The 14,789-nt window shown below is 38.3% G+C and overlaps 1 protein-coding gene across 1 annotated transcript in view; it reads left to right on the top strand.

Moving 5' to 3' along the window:
- SLC35F2 (solute carrier family 35 member F2) overlaps window positions 1–14,789 on the top strand; it is a 74,398-nt gene that overhangs the window by 34,817 nt on the left and 24,792 nt on the right. The window contains exons 2-3 of the mRNA XM_027849551.1: window positions 10,449–10,624; window positions 11,751–11,878. Coding sequence (XP_027705352.1) covers window positions 10,449–10,624; window positions 11,751–11,878 — 304 coding nt within the window. The remainder of the gene's footprint in view (window positions 1–10,448; window positions 10,625–11,750; window positions 11,879–14,789) is intronic.

The following is a 14,789-nucleotide window of genomic DNA, read 5'->3' as shown; positions in this document are numbered from 1 at the left end:
TATCTATCTATCTATCTATCTATCTATCTATCTATCTATCTATCTATACAAACATATAATTTTTTCCCTCCCACTACCCTAATACTGACAAAGTACTCATGAGTTACAAATATCCTAACCTGAAGGAATGTAAACAGTTCAACCTTAATAAGTCTCTTATGATTTGTCTTTCCTGTTTACGTCTTCTGTATTTCACTTGAGTCTTGTATTTGATGGTTGGATTTTCTATTCAGCTCTGGTCTTTTCCACAGGAATGCTTGAAAGTCCTCTATTTCATTGAATGACCATTTTTTACTCTGAAGGATTATACTCAGTTTTGCTGGGTAGGTGATTCTAGGTTGTAGTCCTAATTCCTTTGCCCTCCGTAATATCATACTTCATGCCCTCCGGACCCTTAATGTAGAAGCTGCTAAATCTTGTGTTATCCTGATTGTGTTTCCACGGTACTTAAATTGTTTCCTTCTGGCTGCTTGCAATATCTTCTCCTTGACCTGGGAATCGTGGAATTTGGCTACAACATTCCTAGGAGTTTTCCTTTGGGGATCTCTTTCAGGAGGTGATTGGTAGATTTTTTCAAATTCAATTTTGCTCTCTGGTTCTAAAATATCAGGGCAGTTTTCCTTGATAATTTCTTGAAAGATGATGTCTAGGCTCTTTTTTTGATCATGGCTTTCAGATAGTCCAATAATTTTTAAGTTCTCTCTCCTGGATCTATTTTCCAGGTCAGTTGTTTTTCCAATAAGATATTTCACATTCTCTTCTATTTTTTCATTCCTTTTGATTAGTGTTACAGTGCCTTGATTTCTCAAATTGTCCCTATCTTCCAATTTCTCCATTCTAATTTTTAAGGAAGTATTTTCTTCAGTAAGCTTTTGGACTTCCTTTTCCATTTGGCTGATTTTGCTTTTAAGGGCATTCTTCTCCTCATTGGATTTTTGGACCTCTTTTGCCATTTGGGTTAGGCTATTTTTTAAGGTGTTACTTTCTTCAGTATTTTTTTGGGTCTCCTTTAGCATCACTCTCAGTTTTTCCTCTGCTTCTCTTACTTGCTTCTCAAAATTCTTTTTGAGCTCTTCCATGGCCAGGACCAATTCATATTTTTCTTGGAGACTTTAGATGTAGGAACTTTGGCTTCATTGTCTTCTTCTGGTTGTACGTTTTGATCTTCTTTGTCATCAAAGTAAAATAATATAGTCTGACTCTTTTTGCGCTGCTTGCTCATGATCCCAGCCAATTACTTGAGTTATAAACTCTTTGTTAAGGTAGGAGTCTGTTTCCAGTGTGGAGAATGTACTGTCCCAAGCTTCAGGGGTTTTGTGCAGCTGTGTTCAGAGATACTTCTAGGGACCTGTAAATTTTCAGTTCTTCCAAGGTGGTGTGATCAAGGACTAGGTATTTACTCCTTTCCTGGCCTGTGCTCTAGTCTATGAGCACTCTTTTCTGTCTTGGAACTGTGAGGAGGATCTCCTCTCCACAGCCACTACAAGCTCCACCACGCCAGCACTCCTCCTTGCCCCAGGACCGCCACCCAGAACTATGACCCAGATCCAAGCATGGGCAAAGCAAGAGAATCCTACACCAGCAGAGAGATCCCTGTAATCCCCCTCTGATCAGCCACTCGATTCCCCCTCAGTCTGTGGGCCAGAAGCTAAGGAGGCAACCACTGCCCCTGCCGAGCTCAGGGACTGGAGCTGAGACCACCGGCTTCTCTCTCTCCTTGCTGACACAGACTTTTCCCACTCACCTTTCAAGTTGTCTTTGGTGTTCCTGGGTTGAGAAGTCTGTAAACCGCCACAGCTGCTCGAGATTCAGTCCTCTGAGGCCTGCTCCAGCATCCCTGAGGCCTGCGCCCATGCCGAGCTGCGCTCTTCTCCCAGCCCGGCGCAATATACCTTTCCAATCAACCATCCAGGCTGTCTTGGGCCGGAAATTTGTTTCGCTCTGTCTTTTTGTGGGTTCTGCTGCTTTAGAATTTGTTTAGAGCCATTTTTTATAGGTATTTGGAGGGGTTTGGGGGAGAGCTAAAGCAAGTCACTGCTTTTACTCTGCCATCTTGGCTTTGCCCCCCCTTTTTAAAATTTTTTTTAAGGCAGTTGGGGTTAAGTGACTTGCCCAGAGTCACACAGCTAGTGTCAAGTGTTTGGTCTGAGGCTGCATTTGAACTCAGGTCCTCTTGACTTCAGGGTCGGTACTCTATCCACTGTGCCACCTAGCTGCCCCATAATAACTTTTTTTTCTTTCTTTTTTTTTTTTTTTTTTTTGGTGAGGCAGTTGGGGTTGAGTGACTTGCCCAGAGTCACACAGCCAGTGAGTGTTATGTATTTGAGGTCAGATTTGAACTCAGGTCCTCCTGACTCCAGGGCTGGTGCTCTATCCATAGGGCCACCTAACTGCCCCTAAAATTCCTCATTTCTTACAGAACATCAATATTCCATTACATTTGTGTACCACAATTTGTTTAGCTATTACCCCATCAGTGAACGTGTACTTTATTTATAGATCTTTGCTAGATTAGAGGAAGCACTTACTATGGTCTAGGTACTGTGATATGAACTGTGAATATAAAAACAAGATGGTGCCTACTCAAGGAATTTACAGTCTAATGAGGGAAAATGACATATAAAGAGGAGGTGCAAAGTGTTGAGGAGCGGGGTGGAGGAATCTATCTATCTATATGGAGTTAGAGCAGATGAGAGAGTGGGGGGGAGTGTGCCTGGAGGGAGTGAGAAGCATGGTTGAGACTTGGGTTGATATGTTAGAGTGGAGCAAAGACTCAAAATACCTAGCGTACCTTTTTCCACGTATAAATGCGCAAGAAATACTTGTTTAATTGAATTGAATTGGAAAAGGAAAAAAAACTAACAAAAGTTTTATTATTAGGAAAGGACAATAATGGAGAAATTGTATAGTGTATCTGTGATCTTTGTTTTTGTTTCTGATTATAGAAAGGAAAGCATTAGCTGTTCAGAGAGGGGAAAACTGGGGCCTATTGTCTTTGACTCCTCCCCCTAGCATGAAAGGTTATAGTAAAAGTTGGGGGTGGAGAGGAGAACTATTTCTGCTTCTCAACTAAGTCCCTTGGTACTTTTGTTGTTATGGCTGGGCCATCACCAGGTTCTCCTTCCCCATCCTCCCATCCTTCTCATCCTTTCACCAGCTCCTTAGAAGAAATTTTTGCATTTTGCCATGACCTATAGAAATTGCCTTTCCACAGGACTAAGTGTGTGATGACACAGAAAACACCTTGAATGTATAGGACAAAGGAAATAGTGATGTTTATTATTTTGAGTGCACCTCAAGGTTCACTGGTTCATTGGTGAAAAGAGGGTAACTTACTATTCCCTGGCCTCTCTTGTGAAGGCTCATGATCATGTGATCAACATTAACATTGTTCACTAGAATTAGTATAATAAATACATAAATGTATATGCTCATATTTCTAAATGTGGTATTCTAATATACAATCTATAAATATTGTCTATTGCATTGGGCCATAAAAGTGCCTCTGACATTCCTTGGTTGTACATATGTACAACTAAGTAAAGGTTCTAGTTTCTCTCACATGTCTTCCTCTCTCATGACTATTGCCTTAGAAATGCAGGTAGACTTGATTATCACTTTTTGTTTTCCTCACACTCCATTGGGCCCTCTTCCATGTGTCATGCCAGTTCCCACAATACCATCTTGTAGTCTTATGCCAGTGGCAGTATATCAGCTTAGCTAATCTCAGGTTGACTATATGTATGGTAGTATTTTACTGTATTTCACTATTATTCTAGAATCCCTGTATATACCCATAATACCATATCTGTCCAACAGAAAGGAAGTGTATTGCTGATCAAGGTATAGGGAAAGTGATCAAAGACATTTTGTGGATTGGTGGAAAGTAGTCTTGGATAGGGCCTCTTTTGCGAGAGTAATTAGAGCTTTAACAGAGGAAAACCTCTAAGTACAAGATTTATTGATACTGGCTAGACATTTTAAAGTCATGGACAAGCCCTAGCAAAATTAGGAAATATTCTAAGTGAATTTAATTTGCTCAGGCCTGAGGAAAGACCAGGATTATATTAAGTAGTGGTCACCCATAACTGGTTGTTTTTTTTTTTTTAATTTTTAATTTATTTATTTTGAATTATCAACAATCACTTCCATGAACTTTTGAGTTTTAAATTTTTCTCCCCCTCCCTCCCCACCTCTCTCCCCAAGACGGCGCACAATCTGATATAGGCTATACATAATATATTCCTATTAAACATATTTTCACATTAGTGATGTTGAAGGTAAGAATTGGAACCAATAGGAGGAACCACCAGAAAGAGAAAACAAAACACAACAGAAGAAAAAAAATAGCAAATAGTATGCTTCGATCTGCATTCAAACTCCATAATTCTTTGGATGTGGATAGCATTTTCCATAAGAGGTCTTTGGAGATGTCTTAGATCCTTGTGTTGCTGAGAAGGGTGAAGTCTATCAATATTAGTCATCGCACAATGTGACTGTTATTGTGTACAATGTTCTCCTGGTTCTGCTCACTTCGCTCAGCATCAGGCCATACAAGTCTTTCCAGGTTTTTCTGAAGTCAGCCTGTCCATCATTTCTTATAACACAATAGTATTCTACTACATTCATATACCACAACTTGTTCAGCCATTCCTCAATTGATGGGCATCCTCTCAATTTCTAATTCTTTGCCACCACAAAAAGAGCTGCTATAAATATTTTTGTACATGTGGGTCCTTTTCCCATTTGTATGATCTCTTTGGGATATAGCCGAAGAAGTGCTATTAATGGGTCAAAAGGTATGCACATTTTTATAGCCCTTTGGGCATAATTCCAAATTGCTCTCCAAAATGGTTGGATTGTTTCACAACTCCACCAACAATGCATTAATGTTCCAATTTTTCCACATCTTCTCCAACATTTATCATTTTCCTGTTTTGTCATGTTGGCCAATCTGATAGGTGTGATATGGTACCTCAGAGTTGTTTTGATTTGCATTTCTCTAATCAATAATGATTTAGAGCATTTTTTCGTATGACTATAGATGGCTTTAATTTCTTCATCTGAGAACTGCCTGTTTGTATCCTTTGACCATTTATCAATTGGGGAATGACTTGTAACACTTAACTGTTAATGATCAATCAGTTAAGGCTTGATGAAAGAGGTACCTAGAGGTTTATTTTTAATGATTTTAAGTTATGTATCTATATGGCAGAGTGGACAGAGTGCTGGACTTGGAATCAGGAACACCTAGGTTTGAATTTTGAAATCAGACATTTACCAGCTCTGTGATCCCCCTGGGGTAATGAGAAGGGCAATGGCTTTGGAGTCTGAGTCAAGTGTCAGACCAATCTGTCGTTTTCTACCTGTGTAACCTTGGGCAAATCATTTAATCTCTTTGATTCCATTTCCTTACATGTCATAAGAGGAGGTTGGACTAGGTGACCTTTCAGGTCCTTTCTTACTCTAAGTCCATGATCCTATGCCTTTCCATAAAGTATAGTTTCCTCATTTGTAAAATGGAGATACTAATATCACCTACCTCACATTGTTGTGGTGAGGCTCAAATAAAATTATTTAAATATTGTACTTTGCTGACCTTTTAAAATGGTATATAAATGTAAGCTGTCTCTGTTTGTATACGCATATAAAATATATAAATGTATATGTGAAAATGTGCTATATATGCACATATAAGCTATATACACCTACATATAGGTACATACCTACTGTATATAATATATTGCCCATATAGGTTATGTATGTCCACATGGATTGTCTAAAAGTGGTTCGTGGGAAGGCATAAATAGCCTTCTGTCTGTCGTTTTTCCCTCTCGAAGGGATACTTATATTCCTTCCTGGATGGGAGCAGGAGAAAGGGCCACAGGTTAGCCAATGTATTCACTGAGACAGAGGTATATTACGCTAGAATTATTTCTGTCTTCCTTTCTACTGGTCTAGGGAAAGTTTTGTTTTTTTTTTTTTTTTAACCTTAAATTCTCTTTCCTTGTGACTAACCCTTAAAGGGTGAGGTATCCCCTAAGCTTGTATCTGTAGGTTTGGTCCCCTCCTACCAAACGCAAGTGACACAGATGATCATCTCAAATGGTGATTATCAGGTAAACCCATTTATCTAAGCAGATAGCAAACAGAAAGTAGAGAAGTTATATAAATTAGAACATAAAAAAATACATAGAGTAAATGAGAGGGGGAGAATGGGAATGAGATATTTCAACTCAACCAATAGATTAAGGTTCCAATTTTCCCTAGGCAGAAGTTCTCCAAAATCCCTAGGAAGGCAAGCTGGAAATGAAGGACAGACATGTTGAGGAGCTGAGGAGCTGACTTTCACCTGTATTTCTATCTTCTGATCTTTTTCTCCATGGGTCTGTGTCTAAAGATAGATAGATAGATAAATAGAGCATTTATTAAGTACTTAGTACTTACTATGTGGATGCACTAAGCTAACTGCTGGAAATACAAATACAGGCAAAAGAAAGAAATTCTCTGCCCTTAATGACTTGGTGCTATAATAGGGGATGGCAACAGATAAAAGGGAGCTAACAGATCTGGGGGAATAGGGAAGAAGGTACTCAGATGGGGACAAAGTAGAAAATTGATCCTGAGAGTCAGGAGCTGAGCAGGGTTAGGGGTGAGCATGGACGACCTACATATCTCTTCAAGTGGAGGGTCTCATTGTGGAAGGAGAAAAAGGTGACAGAGGTGGAGGCATTTCCAGCATGAGAGATTTACTGGCATAGAATCAGAAGTTGACTTGAAGAGAGTCTAGAACCACCTATGTCTTCTGTCAAAGCAGGAAGGAAGAATGTCCCTCTTCCTCAGAGCTCTGGCCCCACCTCTGTCTCTGAAGTATCATTCTTTCCAGTGAGGAAAATCTTGCTCTTAAAAGTCTCAAGATTTGAAATCCAGGTGTTTTACACACACACACACACACACACACACACACACACACACATGCACGCACGCACATACATATTTAGCTACAAAGATATATAAATATATATGTGTGTATATATATATATAATGTAGGCATTAGTAATTGCTATACTCTTGTGAATTTAACAGAATTCTATTTTGTAGGAAAAGTTCCATTTTCTTATCTGTAAAAAATGGGAATTAGACTAGGTGATCTCTGAGGTTTCTCCCTGCTCAAAATCCTTAGCTCCTATGATTAGGTCATGGGCTTTAATCTGTGTATTCTGGAGCCAGCTCACAAGAGAGCCATTTGTTAAATTTTCAGTGTGAGCATTTATACCTCAGAAACCAGTGAAAGCTACAAATTTAGGGCTTGACTTATTGTTTTGTTGATTGTTTAGACTTAAGAAAGTGCTGGAGTAAATGTTAATAATGCAAATTAAACTTTAAAATGTGTTGTGTATATATGTACATGTGTGTGTATGTATTATGTGTGTGTATGTATATATATATGCATGCATATATATATACACACACATCTGAGTGTGTGTATATATTATATATAAAAGAGTCAGTTATTAAACATTTACCAGCATACCCCTGGATTGAATTCTTTCAGTTAGTTATCCATACCTGTACTTGAATCATGGTGCCGTAATCTAGGCACTCTTGTTTACTTGTGGGCTCCTTACTTGGTTTGCAGGTATAGTACTTGAATATATCAGAGATCTCAGCTGTGTGTATATTCACTTGATTAGTACATAATACAACCCATTCACCTCTTTTGGACTAGTATGATTCTTGTTCATGTCCTTTTATAAAATCTCCCTAGAAGTTCTAGCTGCTGTGCCTTTGAAGGCCTTCCTTCCTCTGGGTCTTTTAATATTTTGACTATATCAGTACCTCATTCAAACACTGTGGGAGAAATAGCTTCGTAAGTACTCTCCTTGGAAACCCAAGTAAGTAAAGTGACAGCAAATATTATAGACTGTTCCTATCGAAGCCTGTTTAAACACTATCTTTTAGCGTATATTAAACACATATGCCTAGAATGGGGTTTTTAACCTGGAATGCACAGCTTCCAAGGCATCTGTGGATCTGTTTACCTGGAGTCTGTGAACCTGAATGGGAAAAAAATTACATCTCTTTTCAGTTCCCTCTAAACTAATATTTAACATTTTCTTTCCATTTTAAATGTAGGCAAAACAACATTATTCTGAAAAGGGGTCCAAAGGCCCCACAAGATTTCTAAAGGGATCTGTGACACAAGATAGGTTAAGAACCTTTGGCCTAGTTGATCTTGATGGCACATGGCCTGGAGTCTCTGCTGTTGGGAAAGCTGAGGGCGGCAGATTGCTTGAGATCAGGAGTTCTGAGTTACAGTGGGTTAAGGCCATTGAGTGGCTATACTAGGTCCAGCACCTGGTCAGTCAGTGCCTCAGGAGGGGCAAACTGGCCTAGGTTGTGAATAGAGCAGGTCAAAGCCTCTGTACTGATTGATTAGCAGTGGGATCAGGCCTGTGAGTGGCCATTATACTTGTGGCTTGGTGCAGTTTTAAAAAAAGAAGGAAAAAAAAAGGACCCCTGATCTAGAACAATTTTGGCCACATAGAAGAAGCTTCTAAATATTGGCTGACTTTTGAAAAGGAAAGGTTTAATTAAGTTAGCAGACCCAGAAGAGGTAGGATTATAGAATTTATTGAACTGTATGTATTTCTTTTTGAGTAAAAAATTATCTTAGATATCATTGACCTGGTATTTTTAAAAGTAATATTCCAAATAGGATTCTATATAGTGAAAGATTGTTATTTTCTCATTGAAATGACCATTTCCTTGAGACAGTTTAGACTCAGAGTTTTTTGAGTCCTTAAAAATATTGGAAAAATGTGAATACTCTACTGAAGAAAACCAGTTAGAGGAAAAAGTGAGTATATAGAGGATTTATGAGAGATTCTAAGGCAAATAGCATTAATAGATGAATTAACTTAACCCACAGATTAGGTTAATTTATATTCAGGGTAAAAATTACCTTCTTTCACTGGTATGAGATAAATTTTTTTAAAGATGAAGAATGTGCATGTTTTGCTTCAATGAGACTATGCTAGCTTTTTTGGTATAATGGCACAAGAGGAAAAAACAAAACAAAACCAAGGAATATTTTCAAGACAAAATGTTGCCCAGCAGAATACGGTATGTATACTATCTCAACATCTCAGACATCAGTTTGTATTGTTCTGAGTCCATGGTCAAACTGTCATTTTTGCTGAAAACTGAATGGGCCATGTACTTAGATTTGGAAAGAGATCAAGCTATGGCCAAATGCAAATGGGACTGTACAGCACTATACTTTGTGTAGTAAAAGCCTTTTGTGGTATCTTTGCACCACAAATAGTGACTTCAATAGAATGTAATTTAATTAAACTTAAAAAATTCATTAATCATGTTCAAGTACTTGCTAGATGCAAGGCAGTGCATTTTCAAAGATCAATAATTGGTGGTCCCTACCTTCAAGGAGCTTATTTTCTGCTTAAAAAACTAAATAAATAATGAAAATATGAGAGGGAATATGTGCATAGGATGGGTACTTTAAGATATCTAAAGACAGATTACCTCCAATTGCCCTGTGTGTGTGTGTATGTGTGTGTGTGTGTGTTTGTTCATGTGTTGGTAGTGGAGGGGAACTGAGGGAGAAAGAGACAGATTGCTGAGGGAGGTAGCATTTGATCTGGGACTTGAATGAAAGGATTTGAACAGGCAGAGATTGGAGTGTGAGTTTTGAGAGCATGCATTTTTGGAATAAGGGATGATATGAGTTTAGACTGTAAGGAATATGGGAAGAGCAGGATAAGTTCAAGGAATAGTGAGTAGTCCAGTTTAACAGGAGCATAGGGTACGTGCAAGGGACCTACATGAGAAAGCTGGAAAGCGAAGTTGAAGAGTTCTGGACTTAGAATTTGTATGACTTGTGTTTCAAGTCTTACCACTGGCATTTAATAATTGAATGACTGTGAGCAAATCACTTAATCAGACGGAGTTTCATTTTCTTTATCTATAAAAGGGGGACAATTGTGGCCATAGTATTCATAGTGATCCTGAGAATATCAAATATATATTATACGATATGCATGTACAGGCTTTGCAAACTTGAAACCTTTTATATAAATGCCAATTATTACTTTTAGGAATTCTGCAAGATGGTTTTGATCCAAATTCTATCTTATTTTTAAAAATTGCAATGTGCCACAGAAAAACCATTAAAAATGGACAATCAAACTGTTTGGGAAGTGTGTATCTTAGAGATGGGGTAAAGAGGGCATGACAAAAGCAGAATTTTGAGAAATAGGAGAATCAGTAGCTCAAGAATAACTGGCTATTATCTATTATCTATACCTGTGTGTGCATGTGTGCACACTTAGAAATATTAGACTTTCTTTGTGCTTAAAATAGATTGTTAATTTTCTTAAGCTGTTAACTTGTTGCAGACTAATATTATTATATTTTTTCATTTCCAGGGACATCTTGAAAACAATTGCTCTAGGCCAGATGCTCTCCTTGTGTATCTGTGGGACAGCTGTCACCAGCCAGTATTTGGCAGACAAGTACAAAGTGAACACTCCTATGCTTCAAAGTTTTATCAACTATTGTTTACTGTTTTTCATTTACACAACAATGTTGGCATTTCGACCAGGTATGTAAAACAAGCCCTATCTTTCTGATACTAAGGTCCTTGACTACTTTGCTGCTGCCTCACCCCATCTAATACTTTTGTGACTCCCCATCTCCTAAAGTCTAAACTCCTTTAACTGACATTCAAGGCCATCTATAACCTAGCCCCAACTACCTTTCCAGCCACAACTGCTACTACTCACCTTCAAATACTATATGCTTCAGTCAAACTGTAGTTTTCTGCGTTTCTTGAGCAGGTCTTGAATTTTCCAGTTGTTAAAAGAATATGGAGGAGAAAGGAATTCTCTTTCTGTGAAATCAGGGAAACTTCCATGGGAGATTTGGCATTTGATATGGATATAGAATAATAGGTAGTATTTCAAATGATATTCAGAGATGAGAAGGAAGAGAATTTTAGGGCAAAGGGAACAATGTGAACAAAAGTCCAAAGTTTGGCTGGGGTGGGAGATGCATGAAAGAGAAAAAGGCCAGAAAGGCAGGCTGGGATAAATTGTGGAGGACCTTCAATGCTATGCTAAGGAGTTTCTGCAGACGATGGGGAACCAATAAAATTTTTGATTTGGGGAATAACATGAACTAAATGTGCTCTACAAAGATTACCATGGTAGTAGTATGTAGGATGGGTTTCATAGGATGGGAAGTACAGGTGAAAGGTTGTGAGAGTTTGAACTAGGGCAGGGGTTCTTAACATTTTTTTATGTCATCAACCTCTTTGGCAATCTGGTGATACCTATAACCTTTTATCTTGGAAGAAAGTTTTTAAGTGCGTGAAACGAAACACTTGGGCTTCTAAAGGAAACCAATTATATTGGTTGTACAGTTATACAGTATACAGTATATACAGTTATACAGTTATACAGTATATACAGTTATCAAAATGTTATCCAAACAAGTTCAGGAACCCAGGTTAAGAATCCCATAGATGTATAGAGAGAGGAGGCTATTACAATAGTCTAGCTGAGAGGTAAGACGTTAATAAGGATTTGAACTAGAGTGAAAATGAAAAAGGGATGCATTCAAGAACCATAACAAAGGAAGAAATAGATAGTTTTTGATTTTACACTATTAGCTAAAGAAGTAACATTTCATTTATGATTAACATATATGCCAAATCTTTCTCTGATGAGGCACCGAAAACCTTTTGCACATCCTGAAAGGAAAATGGTGGAAGTACATCTTCTTGGGCCTAGCTGATGTGGAGGCTAATTACCTGATTGTCAGAGCTTACCAGTACACTACTCTCACAAGTGTCCAGGTAAGCTGAATCTCCTTTTCCATTTTAGATTTTAGAACTTCAAGTGAATCGTTACATGTAGTGTCAGTGACCAGACTGTATTGGAGCCTGCTTATTGGGGAAAAAAAGAAAACCAAACCCAAACAAACCCTATATATAGGTGAATATTGTCAGTTTTTCATGGAGCATATGCTATCATGAGTAATGTTTCCAGGAATTAGTGAAAACGTGCTCAAGCTAATCAGTGACAAAACTGTTAACACTAGAGCTCATTACTGCACCTACAACCCAAACAATCATAAACATTTGACTAGTGGGGAATGCTGTGGTGATGAGAACAACTGTTTTACCGAATGCTCAAACACAACATACAGGAAGTGAAAAGATTCCATAGATCCTCTACTGCAGGCAGATAGAGGTTTGAGAACAAGAATGAGAGAACCTGGATGGCAGAAGTAGTCTGAGTTTCTTGAATTCAAAGATTAATCTTTCACCATGAACCAAATAGACTTCTGTGGGTCAATCTGGAAAGCTACTCATCATTTATAACATTGCTTCTATGGGCAAATGCATTCCAGGTTTCAAACAACTAATTTAGAAATGACATTTTGGAAAAGTACCTGTTTTGGAATTTGAGTGTTTCCTGTATCTGGAGTCTCCACATAGTGAAAGTTTATGACTAAATGTACCAGAGAGTAAAGCAGACACAAATGAGATAGTGTTTATAAAGTGCTTATCTCAGTGTCTGACACATAGTAGGCACTTAATAAATGCTTATTCCCTTCCAGCTTATCCCAGAGAAGTCAGTGAAGGGGGTTTTCATTATGCACTGAAGTGACCATGTAAAGCCAATTAAAAAAATAGAGCTAGAGCTGGATTCCACCATAACAACAATAATTATAGTTATCATTTATATGTTGCTTTAAAATTTGCACACCCAATAAGTGGTCACAAAGCCTTTACTTGAAAACCCCTAGTCAAGAGAAACCCAATACTGCCCCAGGCAGCCCTCTTCATTTTTCACAGTATTTATTGGAAAATTTTCCCTGATTTTGAGCCAAAATATGTCTTCCCTATAATTTCCACCTGTTTATCCTAGTTTTTCCCCCTAGAGCCAAACAGAACTAGTCCAGTCCCTTTTTTTATATTACAGCCTTTCACATTAAAGAAATATTTTTATTTCATCAAATATTTCCCAATTACGTGTAAACATTTTTAACAATAATTAAAAAACAATTTGAGTTCCAAATTCTCTCCCTTCCTCCTGCCCCCCACCTTGAGAAGGCAAGCTATTTGATATCAGTTACACATGTTATTAAGTTCTCCATGCTAAACATCTCCAGTTTTTTAATCATCCTCTCAAAGGCATGGTTTAGAGTTACTTCTACTAGTGTAGTTGTAAGTTTGGTTGTCTTTCTCTGGACACCTTTGAGTTTATCAATATCCCTTCTAAAACAGGGTGCTTAAAACTAAAATAAAATAAACTCCCCCACACTCCAAATGTGGCCTGGGGAAGGACTGGTACCTTCATCATCCTAGAACTTATGCTGATCAGGATACTACACTCTGGTAATAAAGAGAGGAGTATTTGTGTTGGGAAATAATGGGAACCAGAGTTGATAGGTGGGGTGACTCTGGATCATAGAAATTGTGTTCCTTCTCTGCACCATTTGACCCCCTACCTAAACCTCCATTGCCAAGAGTTTTCTTGTTTCATTCAGGTTTTTTAAATGAGGAAAATCACCACCACCTTTAGTAACTTGATGAACTGAGTGTGTCTGTAGCCCAGTTCAGCATTCTTGAAGTGTGGACTGAGTACTTGTGAAGGTCCCTGAGACCCTTTTAGAGGGTCCTCAAGGTCAAAACTGTTTTCATAATAACACTAAGGTGTTTTAATTTCTAATACAGCCAATATCTATAACCCACATAAAAGCTTTTTGGGCTTCTCATTAATTTTTAAGAGTGAAAAGGGATCTGAGACCAAATATTTGAGAACTAATGTTATAGTATAACTTTTCAAGTGAGTCTGAAGGACATAAATAAGCTAAAGAGTGACCAGAGGAGGACAACCAGAGTGATGAAGGGCCTTAAGTCCGTGTCATCTGAGGATTAGTTGAAGGATCTGAGGATAATTATTCTGGAGAAGAAAAGGCTAAGGGGAGACTTGATAGCTGTCTTTAAGTATTTGAAGGGCTGTCATATGGGAGAGGAGTTAGATTTGTTCTGTTCAGTCCCAGGGGCTTGAACCTAGGAGCAACGGGTAGAAATTGTAAAGAAGAAGAGGTAGGCTTGATGTCAGGAAAAACTTCCTAACAATGATCTGTCCCAAAGTGGAATGGCCACATTGGTAGATTCCTCCTTATTGGAGGTCATCAAAAGAAGATTGGATTGGATATGTTATTACAGGGACTTCTTTCAACTATGAATGACACCAGAAGCCCACTGTGGATCTGTGAGGGTAGGGAGACCCTAAGGGAAGGATGAGGACCATGATCATTGAGTGTCTTCCTCATAACATGTAACTGTGCTTGATATTTTCAGAGTGAGGGTGGTGCTAACTTCAGTACCTAAATTGTTGTTATGAAGCTCAAATGAGATAACAAGTGCTTTGTAACCTTTAAAGCCCTTTGTAAATGTTAGATACTTAGAAGGATCTGTAAATGTCAGAAGACTCTGTCAAGTCAGAATGTGGGGAATGACTGCTACGGAACCTTTTTTCACCAGTAGCAGATTCCAAGCTATCTGCGAGGGTGTTCCCAGACAAAGATGCTAAACGACCTGTCCAGAATCATGTAACTGTTAAGTGTCAGAGGCCAGAGCTGAGCCCAGATCTTCCTGATTTCAGACATAGCACTATCATTAGCCTGGCCTAGCACTATAATTAGTCTTTCTTTCTTTCTTTCTTTCTTTCTTTCTTTCTTTCTTTCTTTCT

This window comes from Vombatus ursinus, unplaced genomic scaffold, assembly GCF_900497805.2.
Source record: "Vombatus ursinus unplaced genomic scaffold, bare-nosed wombat genome assembly UNPS02007612.1, whole genome shotgun sequence".
Taxonomy (NCBI): domain Eukaryota; kingdom Metazoa; phylum Chordata; class Mammalia; order Diprotodontia; family Vombatidae; genus Vombatus; species Vombatus ursinus.
This window is presented reverse-complemented; position numbering and strand designations above follow the sequence as displayed.